General features: G+C 47.6%; 1 protein-coding gene across 2 annotated transcripts in view; it reads right to left on the reverse strand.

Moving 5' to 3' along the window:
• Positions 1–16,621, reverse strand: part of PLA2G4A (phospholipase A2 group IVA) — a 183,711-nt gene that overhangs the window by 109,084 nt on the left and 58,006 nt on the right. For both annotated transcript variants that reach the window (XM_083358695.1, XM_083358696.1), the window contains exon 4: positions 464–612. In XM_083358695.1, coding sequence (XP_083214821.1) covers positions 464–612 — 149 coding nt within the window. The remainder of the gene's footprint in view (positions 1–463; positions 613–16,621) is intronic.

The following is a 16,621-nucleotide window of genomic DNA, read 5'->3' on the forward strand; positions in this document are numbered from 1 at the left end:
CTATGGTCCATGGCCCAGGACTGGGCTGTGGGCTCTTGGCCAGTGGGCCTTGGAAATGGCTGGCTGGTGGATGCACGTGTGGCCATGCATTCCCCCGATGCGCTAGCGCCCGCAGCCATTTGTGCATGTGCCCAGGCATGAACAGGAATGCTAGCGCAGGGCGGGTGTCCACAGCCCATTTGTACATGCACCACTAGCCTCCGTGGGGGATACACGGCCGTTTGCGCATGAGCATGGCACCAGAGCATGCTAGGGGCTGCTAGTGCCATGCCAGTGTGTGTGGACCCATGCGCACATGCACACACCAATTCTGAAGCTGCTCTCCTTCCCTCCGGTCCTTGAGCCCGGAAAGGTTGGAGACCTCTGATTTAGCACACTGCCTCTTTTGACACTGCAGTTAATATTTTTAATACAGTATCCACACTGCATGAGTCCTTTTCCATATAGATATTTGTACTAGTACCTCCAGAATATTTTCCTGGTTGGGATCCAAAATTATTTCAAAAGTTTCATTCCACTCAGGATTCACATTGTTGTTGATATGCTTTGTTTTCTTTCTGCTGTCTGGTGCTGTTGAAATAAAGAGCTCCACATAGGGGTCAGGAGTGTCTACTGTAATAAAATAAGAACATGCAGGTATCAGCAGTAGTTTCTTTGAAAACCTGAAAGCCGGCCATAACATCAGATTCCCTGAACTGAATCTTTACAAATCACATATTGTTTAATAATTGATTTCTAAGGTGATACTATAAATCTATACAAAAGTTTTATATGATATCTATTTAAAACTATATACCATATAAAACTATTTAAAAGTTATACTACTCCTGCAGTAACATAAAGTGGTCATCAGTTTGGTACAACCATTATTCATCTGATTAGCTTTGCTCAATAAGGAGAAAACAACACACTAAAGTGAGCTAAAGTGAACCACTCAGTAAATAGGTCCAAAAAAGTATCCCCTGTATTAAATATACTATATCCCTACAGATTTCACTCCATTAGTTGTTGTCGACTATAGGGGGGTGTGTGCTCATTTCCATTTCAAGGCCATTTAGCCTTGACAGTTCCATAGTCATGTGGCCAGCATGACATCACAGAGAACTGTTACCGTCCCACCAAACTGGTACCTATTTATCTACTTGCATTTGCATGCTTTTGAACTGCTAGGTTAGTAGGAGTTGGAATGAGGATGGGAGCTCATCCCATCCTGTGGCACTTGGGTCTTGAAAGCTAAGTGTCTTAACTGCTGAGCCATCACGTCACCCTTATGTAAAGAGAAAGAGTACAGACATTCATGCACATATCAGCAATCAAAGTTTGGCTAAAATAATGCCCAAGAGCAAGCATGCTAATTATAAATGTAAAGGTAAAGGTTCCCCCGCACATGCGTGATAGTCGTTTCCAACTCTAGGGGCCGGTGCTTATCTCCGTTTCAAAGCCAAAGAGCCAGCGTTTGTCCGAGGACGTCTCCGTGGTCATGTGGCCGGTATGACAAGACGCCAAAGGCGCACGGAACGCTGTTACCTTCCCACCGTAGTGGTCCCTATTTTTCTACTTGCATTTTTATGTGCTTTTGAACTGCTAGGTTGGCAGAAGCTGGGATGAGTAAGAGGCGCTCACTGTTCTGAACCAGCCCTCTTCTCGCACCCCTAATCAAAAGAAGAGTCTGGAAAGCGTCCAAGACCAAAAGGCTTCTGCCAAGTTTTAATTACACTGTTACAAGAATACAAGAGCTTGACTTCTCAAACGGAAAAGTTGCTTTCAGCAACCAGCCCCTCCCCAAACACTTCTTTTATAGAGAGCTCAGGGCGTGGTCTCCCTGTGCCTCCTCCCGAGGAGTCCCATAGCCTTTCTTTGTTTGTCCCTGCTCGTCTGCCTCCTGCGTCGGGCGTCCTTGAACAGGGCCTGCTGTGGGTCATCATCCTCCGCACTCTCGGGCTCACACAGCTGAGAAGAGGTTCCCGGCTGAGGACTCTGCAAAGTCTCCAAATCATCATCAGCCGGTTCGTTTCCCTCCTCCCCCACATCTGAGTCCTCCGATACATCGGACCCGGCTGTCGGACCCACAGGCTGGCCCTGAGTCACAACACTATCCCGCACCGCAGGGCCCTTCCCCCGGGTCTGCCGATCCGGATGCGGTCGGGATGGGAACTGTTCGTGAAACGCAGTCACCAACGCAGGGGCATGAACGGCGGTCGCGTCTTCCCATGTGAAGTCCTCCGGCCCGTACCCTTTCCACTCGATCAGGTACTGGAAGCGACCTTTCAGCCAGCGGGAATCCCTGATGCTGGCGACCTCGTACTCGGGGGTGCTGTCGCCATCACGAGGTCCTGATGGGGGAGGTTCCGCTTGGCGAAGTGGACAAGCCGGTTGTTCGGGGACCAACAAGGACCGATGGAAGACGGGGTGCACGCGCAGGGAACGTGGCAGAGTTAAACGATAGGCGACCGGGTTGATGACGGCCTCGACTGGGAACGGTCCAAGGTAACGGTGGTCCAGCTTCCTCGCCGGCCGAGTGGATGGTAGGTTTCTGGTGGACAGCCAGACCCGATCCCCCACCGATAATGGAGGCGTATCCCTTCTCGACCGATCGGCGAACCTCTTGTAGTCGGCCTTGGCCTTCTCCAGCTGCCGTCGCACCAACCGATGGATCGCCTGTAACTCCGCCATGAATTCGTTCGCTGCCGGCTCCGGTGAGTCCACGGGAGAAAGGGGGAAAAACCGAGGGTGATAACCCACATTGGCCAAGAACGGTGTCATCTGCGTGGAGGTGTGCTGCGAGTTGTTAAAGGCAAACTCGGCTATGGCCAAATAGTCCACCCAATTGTCCTGCTGCAGGTTAACGTAGCAGCGCAGATACTGCTCCAAAATGCCGATGACCTTCTCGGTACCCCCGTCGGTCTGAGGATGATGCGCGGACGAGAGGCAAACCTTAATGTCCAACGCCCGCATCAACTCCTGCCAGAAGCGGGCTGTAAACTGGGCCCCCCTATCGGAGACGACTCTATCGGGAAGGCCGTGCAGCCGGAACACCTGTTGGATGAACATGCGACTAGTGGCGCGAGCTGACGGTAAGCCGCGACAGGGGATGAAGTGCGCCATCTTGGTCAACATGTCCACCACCACAAACACTGTCGTGAAGCCGGAGGATGGGGGTAGATCCGTCAGAAAGTCCATGGACACAGCCCCCCAGGGTCTCTTGGGCGTTGGCAAAGGCTGCAGTAAACCAGGCGGGGCCCCTGTCGCTGACTTGGCCTGCCTGCATGGGACGCAGGAGGTGACATAAGACTGGACATCGTGTCGGACTCGGGGCCACCAGAATGTACGGGAGACCAGGTTCAGAGTCTTGAACAGGCCAAAATGCCCCGCAGCCGGGTTATCATGACATTGGCTGAGGACGAGTCCCCTGAGTGGCCCTCCTGGAACATAGAGCCAGTCACGATAATACAGGAGTCCATCCGTGACCGACCAAGGCGAATCTGGCCCCACCTCTTCCTTCCGCTGAGCCACCCACGCCTCCTGCTGCTGCGCCTCCCGGATCCGAGCCCGTATATCCACCGGCTCCCGCACCGCAGCAAAAGACTCGACGGGGATCACGGTCCTGGGCGGAAGCTTGTCTTCCACTCGGGTGTACTCGGGCTTCCTGGACAGAGCATCCGCTCTCTGGTTGTGCCCGCTTGGTATGTACCGCACCCGGAAGTCAAACCTCGCAAAGAAGAGGGACCACCGGATCTGGCGTTGGTTCAAATTCCGAGCGGTCTGCAGGCTTTCCAGATTCTTGTGGTCCGTCCGGACCTCGATTTGATGCCGCGCCCCCTCCAGATGATGCCTCCAAGCCTCGAACGCCGCCTTGATGGCCAGCAGCTCCTTCTCCCAGATGGTATAGTTGCGCTCCGAGGGATTCAATTTCCGTGAGTGATACGCGCAAGGGAAAAGGGTACCGTTGGGCGTCGCTGCCTGGAGTAACACGGCCCCAATGGCAATGTCGGAGGCGTCCGCCTCCACGACAAACGGCCGTTGCGGGTCAGGATGCTTCAAGATGGGCTCCTTCATGAAGGCGTCCTTCAAAGCTTGGAACGCCTGTTGTTCGGGGGCGTTCCACTGGAACCGAGTCTTCTTCTGCAGGAGCCGGGTGAGGGGGGCTGTCAAGGCAGCAAAGCCAGGGATGAATGTCCGATAGTAGTTGGCAAATCCAAGAAGTCGCTGAATATCCTTCACGCGACGCGGGGGTTGCCAACTCTGCAACGACTCAACTTTACTCGGTTCCATGGCGATGCCCTCAGGAGAAATGCGGTGACCCAAGAAATCAATGGTCACCTGGTAGAACTGGCACTTCTCCAACTTGGCAAACAGCCGATGTTTCCGGAGGCGCTGCAGGACCTGACGGAGATGCTGATGATGCGCTTCACGCGACGGGGAGTAAATCAGGATGTCGTCCAGGTAAATCACAACAAACTGGTCCAACAGATCCCGAAAGATGTCATTCATAAAATGCTGAAACACAGCGGGGGCGTTGGTCAGGCCAAACGGCATCACCGTGTACTCGAAATGTCCATAGCGAGTACCAAACGCCGTCTTCCACTCATCACCCGGCCGAACCCTGACGAGGTTGTAAGCTCCACGCAGGTCCAGTTTCGTGAAGATCTTAGCCTCCCGGAGTCGGTCCAAGAGCTCGGGGATGAGGGGCAGCGGGTAGCGGTTACGCACCGTGATAGCGTTGAGTTTCCGGTAGTCACAGCAAAGCCGTAACTCGCCCGACTTCTTTTTGACGAAGAGCACGGGCGCAGACACTGGCGAGGACGAGGGCCGGATGAAACCACGAGCCAAGTTCTTCGTCAGGAAGTCCCGCAATGCAGCCAACTCGGGCTCCGACATGGAGTACAAACGCCCCACTGGGAGAGGCGCATCAGGGACTAGGTCAATGGAGCAGTCGTAGGGCCTGTGCGGGGGTAATTGGTCCGCCTCTGACTCGCTGAACACGTCAGCAAAGTCGGACTGTTCGGGAGGCAAGGAAACCCCTGGGGAACCCTCCACCTGGCCGGCACAGATATGGCGGGTGTGGTCCACGCACTGCAAACTTGGGAAGGTGACCAAGTTCTGAGACCAATAGATCTGTGGATCATGCGCCCGGAGCCACGCCAGTCCCAAGACCACGGGGAAGTGCAGATCCGAAGTGACGTAGAACTGAATGGCCTCCACATGGGTACTGATGGCCATACACACGGGTTGCGTGGCGGCCGTGATAGGCCCGGACAGGAGCACTCGACCATCGATGGTCTCCACAAGCATGGGCGGATCCACTGGACACTGGGGAACAGCCCATTTGGCCACAAAGGCCGAATCCATAAAGTTAGTGGTAGCCCCAGAGTCAATTAAGGCATGGACCGGAATCCCCTCTGGCTTGCCAGGAAGGATCAGTCGTGCCTCCAAAATCAAATGCCGTGGAGGTTCACAGGCACCGTCGGAACAACGTCGCTCGGTGTGGATGTTGTGGGTCGCCCGATCTTTCACACCGTCTAGATCGGGCTCGGGCCGTTTCCCGATAGCAAAGCAGGGGACTTTCTCGGGGCAGGCTTGGTCACTGACGCCCGCTGACGCTTCTTCGGGCAAGAAGAAGCCAAATGTCCAGGGTCCCCACAGTAAAAACACAACCCCTCCGATCGTCGTCTGTCCATTTCCGTCACCGATAGACGGGACCTGGCGGCACCCAGCTCCATTGGCTCCTCCCTCTGGACTGGGGGCTCACGCACAACAGGGGCGGCAGGGGTCTGTGGGGTGGCACGGCAACTCTTACGCTGCTGCAGCCGGGCATCGATCCGCAGACAAAGATGGATCAGCCCATTCAGGTCTGAGGGAATGTCCACGCGGGCCAGCTCATCCAACATCTCCTCTGACAAGCCATCCTGAAAGGCATCCACGAGCGCAGCCTCATTCCAGGCGGAATCCTGGCTAAGCAGCCGGAAATCGCTGATATAGGCCTGTAGAGGGCGCTGACCCTGCCTCAAAGCTTTCAGGCGTCGGGTGGCCGTCTGCGCCTTAATCGGGTCCTCGTACATGAGGCGCATATGGTCACAAAACCCCCCAAAGTTATCCAACAAAGGGCTAGGCTGTGCCAACAGAGGCGTGCCCCAACGAGCTGCATCTCCCGACAGAAGGCTCAATACGAATCCCACCTTATCTCGGTCAGTGGGGAAATCAGCTGCTCTCACGCTGATATAAAGCTGGCATTGTCCCAGGAAGGCAGGAAACAGTTCTGGTTTACCAGCAAATTTATCCGGCATAGCTATCTGACATTTCCTCCTGGGTGGGGGGGCAGCATGTACCTGAGCCTGCAGTTGTGCCACCTGAGTGGCCAGCAAGGTGAGTTGCTGGTTGAGCTGGGCATTCTCGGCAAGAAGCTGCTCCATCGTAGTATTAAGGGGTGGGTGGCTGAAAGCAAACTGTTCTGAACCAGCCCTCTTCTCGCACCCCTAATCAAAAGAAGAGTCTGGAAAGCGTCCAAGACCAAAAGGCTTCTGCCAAGTTTTAATTACACTGTTACAAGAATACAAGTGCTTGACTTCTCAAACGGAAAAGTTGCTTTCAGCAACCAGCCCCTCCCCAAACACTTCTTTTATAGAGAGCTCAGGGCGTGGTCTCCCTGTGCCTCCTCCCGAGGAGTCCCATAGCCTTTCTTTGTTTGTCCCTGCTCGTCTGCCTCCTGCGTCGGGCGTCCTTGAACAGGGCCAGCTGTGGGTCATCATCCTCCGCACTCTCGGGCTCACACAGCTGAGAAGAGGTTCCCGGCTGAGGACTCTGCAAAGTCTCCAAATCATCATCAGCCGGTTCGTTTCCCTCCTCCCCCACATCTGAGTCCTCCGATACATCGGACCCGGCTGTCGGACCCACAGGCTGGCCCTGAGTCACAACACTCACTCTGTTACGTGGCACTTGGGATTCGACCCACCAAACTGCCGACCTTCTGATCGACAAGCTTAGCGTCCTAACCCACTGAGCCACTGCATCCCTATGCTAATTATAGTCTTATGCTAATTAAAGTATTTATCTGACATTGTGAAACAATGACTTATCTCCTCTGTAGGCAAGTACATGTAGTTCTTGACTTACAACAGTTCATTTAGTGACCATTCAAAGTTACAAAGGCTCTGAAAAATATGACCGTTTTTCATATGTATGACCTTTGCAGCATGCCATGATCACATGATCAAAATTCAGATGCTTGGCAACTGGTTCATATTTTTGACCTTTGCTGTGTTCCAGGATCATGCAATCATCTTTTGAGACCTTCTGACAAGCAAAGTCAATGGGGGAGTCAGATTCACTTAACAACCAGGTTACTAACTTATCAACTGCAGTGATTCACTTAACCATTGCAAGAAAGGTCATAAAATGGGGCAAAACTCACTTAACAAATGTCTCACTTAACAACAGAATTTGTAGGGCTCAATTGTGGTCGTAAGTTGAGGACTGCCTGTATATGCATCTGCTCTCAACTTAGGACTGTCAGGAGATCATCAGGTGGGAAATTCCAATAGAGGACTTTACAGACATATGTAGCCACTTTGAATAATGTTAGTCAGTGTATGGGGATTTTCATCCTATATCTGAATAAGAAGCTTGCTTGTTTTATAGTTAAGTCTTTTTACTACCCACAAGGTATGAACTGCTTTCATCATCTCCAAAAAAAAGCTACTCCCAGGCATAGAAAATTGTGAATCAAAGGCAAGACATTTTCATCCCAATGGTGTCATCTGGATCAAAAGATTGGAGTAAGAGCTATCTGAAAGAACATTCATGTTTTGCAGTCATCTCTGCTTGCAGGAAGAAGAAAGTATGAGCAACTACAGTGTAAAGGACTCCAACTTCTCCCATGAGTGTTGACAGATTTCCTGGGTATTTAGCACAGGTAATGCTCATCTGGGAAGAGATTGTGCTGGAGACTGAAGTGGCAGCAGGTGAGAATAACACAGGGAAAGCAGACTGTAATAAGATGCTATGATCATGGCAGATTGTAATGTAGCAGAATGAAGTCTTTTTTATTAGCTTTCTGTCTCATACAAAGTTTCTTAGTTTCCAGTATGAAATTTTTTCCAGAAGAGTGACCAGCAATATACATCATCAAAAGTCAAAGGAATATTCTAGGAATAAGAAAGTTTTATTAGATTTAATACATTTTAAATTATTTTCAATGTGATTTTATAAAGCAGGCGTTTTTTCCTTTTCTATGTGGACATCGCGTCCACAGATAACCGCCCGGCCACCCTGTTTAGGGTGACCCGCTCCCTCCTTAATCAGGAGGTGAGGGAGGAGCCCTTACAGGGTCGTGCCGAGGAGTTTAGCCAACATCTGTTGGACAAAATCGCTCGGATCCGGGCCGGTTTGGACTCCGACTGGGCAGAGTCTGACGGTGAGGACATGGGTGGTCTTGGTGATGTCATCTGGGAGGAGTTCGATCCTGTGACTCTGGAAGATGTGGACAGGATTATGGGGAAGCTGAGCTCCACCACGTGTTTATTGGACCCGTGCCCCTCCTGGCTGGTTTATGCGGCTCGGGAGGGGACACGAGGCTGGCTCCAGGCAGTGATAACTGCTTCTTTGAGCGAGGGTAGTTTTCCCGCCACCTTGAAGGAGGCAGTGGTGAGACCCCTCCTCAAGAAGCCTGCCCTGGACCCAGCTGTGTTAAACAACTATCGTCAGGTTTCCAACCTTCGCTTTCTTGCGAAGGTTGTCGAGAGTGTGGTGGCGCATCAGCTCCCTTTGTTCCTGGAGGAAGCTGATTATCTGGACCCGTATCAATCGGGCTTCAGGCCTGGGTACAGCACGGAGACGGCATTGGTCATGCTGGTGAATGATCTCTGGCGGGCTCGGGACAGGGGTTGCTCCTCTGTCCTAGTCCTATTAGACCTCTCAGCAGCTTTTGATACCATCGACCATGGTATCTTACTGCGGCGTCTCAGGGGGCTGGGAGTGGAAGGCACGGTCTTGCAGTGGTTCTCCTCCTACCTCCTGGGACGTTCGCAGTCAGTGTTGGCAGGAGGGCAGAGGTAGGCCTCGAGGCCTCTCGTTTGTGGAGTTCCTCAGGGGTCGGTCCTCTCGCCTCTCCTGTTCAACATCTATATGAAGCCACTGGGTGAGATCATTCGTGGTTTGGGGGTTGGGTATCATCAATATGCTGATGATACCCAGCTTTTCATTTCTACCCCAAACCACCCCAGCAATGCCCTCAATGTGATGTCCTGTTGCCTGGAGGCGGTTCGGGTCTGGATGGGGAGGAACAGGCTTTGGCTCAACCCCGACAAGACTGAGTGGTTGTACGTGCCGGCATCTCGGGAAATTCAGATTACTCCATCCCTAATTATGGGGGGTGAGTTATTACCCCCCGTAGATAGGGCTTGTAACTTGGGTGTCCTCCTAGATTCGCAACTCTCCTTGGAAGATCATATAGGAGCTGTGACTAGGGGGGCCTTTGCCCAGGTTCACCTGGTACGCCAGTTGCAGCCCTATCTGGACCGGGATGCCTTGCGTACAGTCACTCATGCGCTCGTGACCTCTTGTTTAGACTACTGCAATGCTCTCTACATGGGGCTGCCCTTGAGGACTACTCGGAGGCTTCAGCTGGTGCAGAATGCGGCCGCACGAGTGGTAGTGGGGGTTTCCCGATACTCCCATGTAACACCTCTACTCCGCGAGCTGCATTGGCTTCCGGTTGCCCTCCTGGTGAGATTCAAGGTGCTGGAGATGGCCTATAAAGCCCTAAATGGCATGGGTCCGGATTACTTACGGGAGCACCTGCTGCCGGCATCAACTTCCCTTCGTCCAGTGCGCTCCCACAGAGGGCCTTCTCAGGGTGCCATCGGTCAGAGAGTGTCGACTGGCGGCCCCCAGGGGGAGGGCGTTCTCTGTGGGCGCGCCAGACCTTTGGAACCGTTTACCGGTTGAGCTCCGGATGGCTCCTGACCTTCGCTCCTTCTGCCGTGACCTAAAAACTTACCTGGTCTGATGGGCTTGGGGTGTTTTAATATTAATTTTATTATTTTTACTGTAATTGGGCTACAATGTTTACTTCTTTTTTAACTTTTGTACATTGTATTTCTATTGTATTTATTGCCCTGTACACCGCCCTGAGTCCTTCGGGAGAAGGGCGGTATAGAAATTAAATTATTATGATTATTATGATTATTATTATTATTATTATTATTATTATTATTATTATTATTATTATTATTATTATTATTATTATTATCTCCTTATGAATGCTGATGCTTGCTGATACCTGCTTGCTCAAAGCTTGAACAGTGGAACATATTCATGTTTTTAGATGAGTACATAGTAAAATTGGACATCTTTATTTGTCTGGTTGAGTTCCACTATCATAAAGCTATTCTGCTTTTAAATCAGATGCCTTTTTAAATTTTATTTTAAACATAAAATAATTAAAAGGTATTCCTATGATAAAAATATACTGGGGTTGAAGACTGCAATTAAACATATTTAAAGGTATCATTGCAATCAAATTCTGATCACTAGTTAATTTTGCAACCTTAGCCCTTGAGAAAATATGATGTTATCAGTTTCAACAAGCTGTATAAAACAGGACTTTTTGTTTGGCTGGCATGCATATTTGTTGTATGACAAGAAGGTAGACAATGTGTTTAGAGTGCATATTTTAAGACAGGCATTGTTGAGAGTTTGGAAGAAGTATAGACATAAGTTAGACTGCAAGATACCATTGTGGGCAATTCCAAAACACGCAATAGAAAATATAAATGTTGGTTTTAAACATGATGTGACTACGTATAAGGAGATTTTAAGCTTGGAAAGAAATGTCTGGTGTCTGAAACCATATAGCCTCTTGCGAGATGAGAAGATTGTTCAAACTTGGTTTCAATATATTCAGTTACGGGCCAGGTGGAAAGAAGATCAGAAAATTGGTTTTACAATGACTGATGAAAATCTGATAAAGCAAATTAGAAATCAGGGTCCAGCACATATCAAACGGATATATCTTGCATTGATAGAAATTGACTCAGAAACAGAACTTGTTAAAGATTGTATGATTAAATGGGCACAAAATATTCAAGAAGTTATTACAATGGACAAGTGGGAAAGGATTTGGGTGAGGAACGTAAAATTCACACAAGCTCAAAATCTAAGAGAGAATTTTTATAAAATGTTTTATAGATGGCATTTAGATCCTAAAAAGCTTGCAAGTATGTATCCGAATTATCAGCCTAAATGTTGGAGGTGCGGTGACGAAGACGTAACATATTTTCACATATGGTGGACTTGTAAAAAGGTTAAGGCTTTTTGGATAAAAATCTGGTGGAATATGCAGAAGATTTTTAAGCAAAGGATAAAGTTTTGTCCGCAACTTTTTTTGTTGGGAATAATTACAGATGCTACAGTTGTGGACACTAAGTTGACGTTGAATTTAATTACGGCAGCAAGACTCTTAATAGGTCAGTATTGGAAGAAGGAGGAACTGCCGACTATAGAAGAATGGACTTTAAAGGTTTCTGACCTGGCAGAGATGGCAAAGATATCGGCTTATTTGAAAGATCATTCGCAAGAACGCTATATTAGGGAGTGGAGAAAATGGATTGAGTATATCCAGAACAAATATGGGACTAAGAAGTTTCATGTAGCATTTGAATAAGTCTTCCTTTCTTTTTTCCCTTTTTTTTGGTTTTTTTAATATATTTTATATTATTAGTGTTTGTAGTTATCCTATATGAGCTAGAGAGTGATAGATTTTAGAGTTCATGGTTGTTAGCATATGGATGTTTATGATTTTTTTTTTTGTTTTTTATACCTTGTACTTAGCTCTGGGAAGTCGGGGGGGGGAGGGGAGGGGGGGAGGGGTAAGGAGGGAGGGATAGGGGAGGGGTAGGGGGGACTGTTAAAGATAAAATGTATGATAAAACTTTTCAATTAAAAAAAAAACAGGGGTCCCCAACCCCTAGCCTGTGGACCAGCACTGGGCCGCATCATACCAGCAACTGGGCCATGCAAACAAGTGAAGCCCCATCCACTGGATGCAGGCAGCATATGAAACCATGCCCCCTCTGGTCCACAGAAAAATCTTTCTCCACAGAACCAGTCCCTGGCGCCCAAAAGGTTGGGGGCCTATGGTATAAAGATTGATGGCTTGTTGACTGGTAAATACATGTTTTAATAGACTGTTTCAGTATCCATAGTTTCCAGACTCAGTACAAACAACACTTCTTTTACAATTACTAAGTTTCAAAATTGTTAGTTCAGATCTAAATGTGTATTTTTGAAAAAGGGATTAATAGAATCTTCTAATTAATCTCCTAAATAATCTAATTTAATTGCTAACTGCAGCAGGAATTAAGACAATTTGTTAATAACAGAACTGAAGAATGCTCAGTTCTGTTATTAAATAGTGGAGGAACTCTACTATGGGCTTAAAGAAAGTGAGGCAATAAGAGGAAAAAACAAAGAAGTATTCTGAGTGATGAAATGTGTTTTAGTTGAAGGCATTTTTTTGCAGACAAAAATTAGGGGAAAAAAATCAGGAGAAATTATTTATTTTTTATTTATTACATTTTTGTTCCACCTTTATTACTTAATAGGTAACTCAAGGCGGTGAACATATATAGTACTCCTTCTTCCTATTTTACCCACAACAACAAACCTGTGAGGTGGGTGGGGCTGAAAGAAAGTGACCCAAAGTCACCCAGCTAGATTTCAGGGCTAAAGCAGGGCTACAAGTCACAGTCTTCTGTTTCTATGCCAGCATCTTAACCATTATATCAAACTGAAGGAAAAGAAAAAGAAAAGGCAGCTGTTTAGATAACTTGTCCTAAAAGCAGAAACATAAATCAAATGATAAATAGCAATATCACTTAGATTTATATACCGTGTCAAGTTTCTGATGTATGGGCTTTTCAAGTGACTCTGAGGCATTGTTTACCTTAAAAGTCCTTTATTTAGCCTAATACATCGGCAAATGCTTGCTCGAAGGAAGCTGGAATCTGAAATCTCCGCCCCCTTGCAAAATATATTAAACACAATTCTCCACCTTTCTAATTTTTTCATTAATCATATTCTCCAATTAATTTAAATAATCAGTTTCCCTTCCATTAGAAAGCCCGCCAAGTTCTTATCTTCTTTAATTTCATGGCCTTGAGGTAAAATCCTCCTTCTCCCTCCTCCCAGCATTTATACTATTTCTTAAAGCAATGCACAAGTTTAACATATGAAATAGCTGCTTCTTCATCTCTTGTCAAGCAAAAACATTTGATGTTAGCAGCATTGACATCCGACCCCCCTTACAAAAAGGACAGATCCTGTAATGTAAACAAAACACAAGTTAGGAACTGGCTTTTGGTTTGTTGGGGTGTTTCTCATAAAAACTTTTGATAAGTCTGTCAGCTTTCACATCACTAGATTTCACACAAATGGCTTCAGACAATGGGTATCCCTTCCATTGTACTAGGTACGGCAATTTTCCATAAAGATTTTAGAGTCAAGAATACGTTTCACTTCAAAATTGGTCTGGTGTGCTACTACGAGGGGTCAAGGTGCTTTCTTAAGGGGAGATCTTAAAGTGGAGGTTCGAAAAGGTTTCAGCAAACTACAATGGAACACCGGAAGAATTTTTGCCAAAAGTCTGGCTAGTTTCAATTTTACTGTGACCGGGTTGATGATTTTCACAATGGAGAAAGGCCCCAAGAATTTCGGTCCCAATTTCTTATTGGGTAGTTTAAGGCGTAAGTAATTGGTCAACAAATAGACCTTTTCCCCAACTTGAAATGTTCTTTGGAGAGCTCTCTTTTTGTCAGCTTGCTTTTTGTAGGTCTCAAAAGTCTTTTCTAAGGCCACCTTTGTATTTTTCCAAACTTCTTCCCAACTCCTCACCCAATGATCAAGAGTCTGGGAAGTGGAGGGTAACTCAGGGTATTCCGGTATGGGGTTGAATTCTTTCCCTGTGGCTACATGAAAAGGAGTGTAGCCGGTGCTGCTATGTACTGAATTATTGTAAGCCACCTCTGTGAAAGGGAGGAGGTCAGTCCAGTTTATTTGTTGGTAAGAAACGTAGCATCTACGGTATTGTTCTACCATTTTGTTGGCGGATTCTGTGGCTCCACTGGTAGCCGGGTGAAAAGCAGTTCATAGGCCTTGAGATGATCTAATTAATTTAAGAAAGTTTCTCCAAAATTACGCTGTGAACTGCACCCCTCTGTCCGAAATCATTTGCTTTGGGGCACCATGTAGTCAATAGATATGTTTTAGGGACAACTTAGTCAGACATTGAGCCGATGGAAGTCCTTTGCAGGTGAGAAAGTGAGCCTGTTTTGAAAATAGGTCTATCACAGTCCAAATGATAGTATTTCCTCTACTGTTGGGTAGGTCTACTATAAAGTCCATAGCTATTTCTTCCCATGGTTGAGAAGTTTCGGCCACTGGTTGCAGTAACCCAGGGGTCTTTCCTGGGATTTTTTTCATGGTGGCACATACAGTACAGTTCTTGACATAGTTCTCTACATCTCATTTTAGTCTTGGCCACCAAAATTGCCGGCGAGTGAGATGTAGAGTTTTTAGATATCCAAAATGTCCAGCCTATTTGACATCATGGCTGTGTTTGAGGGCATTAAGATGAAGAGCTTCAGGCAAGTACAATTTTTTCCCCTTGTAAGCCAGACCATCCCTGCATATTAGTGATGTCTGATTGTCTTTAAACCATTAATAAGTGAGGAGTTCTCACTTTATTTTCTTAACCCCGGAGTCATCAGGATTAGGGGTCCTGTGAGGTGTGAGTTGGACCGGAGTTTGTAGACTGGGGATAATTGCCTCGTGAACTTCTTCACATTCGATTTTGTACTGTGGCAATTGGAAGAGCGCATCAGCTAGGAAGTTTTTTCTTCCTGGTATGTACTTTAGAGTAAAGTTAAAATGGTTGAAGTACCGTGCCCATCGTACTTGTTTTGGGGACAATTTGCGGGGAGTTTTTAGTGCCTCTAAATTTTTGTGACCTCTCCATACTTCAAAAGGCACCTTGCTCCCTTCTAAGTAGTGTCGCCAGTTTAATAGCCCCCAGCTAATAGCTAACCCATTCATGGATTACTGCCTTGTTGTGGCAATGGGGCTTAAATGGACTCCAGAAGATGGTAGAGGACAGGAAGGCCTGGAGGAACGTTGTCCATGAAGTCACGATGGGTTGGACAAAGACTTCGCAGCTAACAACAAATAGCTAAGGCCTCCTTCTCCCAGACTGGCCATCTCCTCTTGTTTTCAGTAAATTTCTTGGAGGTGTAAGCACAAGGTTGTAGGACACCACTTTATTCTTTTGCAATAACACCGCTCCGACTGCCATGTTGCTGCTGTCTCCCTGAATTATGAAGGGCTCCCCTGGGCAGGGATGCTTTAGGACCGGTTCAGCCACAAATAGTCTTTTTAAATTCTCAAAAGCTTTCTGACAACTCATAGTCCATGCTAGCAGTTGGCCAGGTCGCAGTTTTCCCCCTCCCTTGCCTGTTTTGAGTAGTTCTGTAAGAGGTAGAGCAATCTCAGCAAAAGGGAATAAATTGACGGCAGAAGTTGGCAAACCCTAGGAAGCTCTGGAGCTGTTTGCAGGTCTTTGGGAGCTGCCATTAAATTATAGTTTTTACTTTGGCTGGGTCCATTTTCATACCCTCATTGGAAATTCTATAGCCAAGATAATCTAATCGGGTTTGGTGAAATTCACATTTCGACAATTTGACATAAAGTTTGGCATTCAATAGTTCCTTTAACACTTCTCTGACCAGTTTTATGTGGTCAGTCATATTTGTGCTATATATCAGTATGTCATTAAGGTATACTAGGACCCCTTTGTATAGGTGACCATGTAGGACCTTATTGATCAACTGCATAAATACGGCTGGGGCCCCTTGCAGTCCAAATGGCATTACTTTGAACTGGTAGCTTCCCAAGGGACATGTTCTGTTCCAGCCTACTACCAGCCCTGCAGAAATGTCGGGAGAGGCCTGGCTGAGAGCTCTGTGATGCCTCAGAACTGTCCTCTGCAGGCTCTCCAATCCCCTCCTCCTCCTCCTCCTCCTCCTCCTCCTCCTCAGAATTGTCCGATTCAATTGCCGAACCCACAGGCTGACACTGAATCACAACAGGACAGTTGAAGGCTGTCTTACACTCATCCCCCTCCTTTATTCTCACCCGGTAATAAGCTTCTCTCAGGTTTAATTTAGTGAAGACACTCCCCTTCTCCAGGTGGGTTAGTAAGTCTTTCAGGAGGGGGAAAAGGTATTTATTTTCCACACTCACAGCGTTCAGGCCTTTATAGTCTACACAGAGACGTAAAGTCCCATCCTTTTTCTTTTTGAACAACTCAGGGGCACCCATGGTTGTCTTGGCCCACTCGATAAACCCCCTCGCTAGGTTTCTATCTACATATTGCTGCATCTCCTCTATTTCAAGGGGGGACATAGTGTACATTCTTGGTCGGGGGAGTTTGGCTCCTGGTAACAGTACAATGGAACAATCATTGGCCCAGTGAGGAGGCAAGGTGTCGCATTCTTTCTCACTAAACGCCTCTGCTAGGTCCTGGTACTCGCTGGGGATGAGCGGCTCACCAGGTAGCCATAAGGCAGCCCTG

This window comes from Vipera ursinii, assembly GCF_947247035.1.
Source record: "Vipera ursinii genome assembly, chromosome: 3".
NCBI lineage: Eukaryota > Metazoa > Chordata > Lepidosauria > Squamata > Viperidae > Vipera > Vipera ursinii.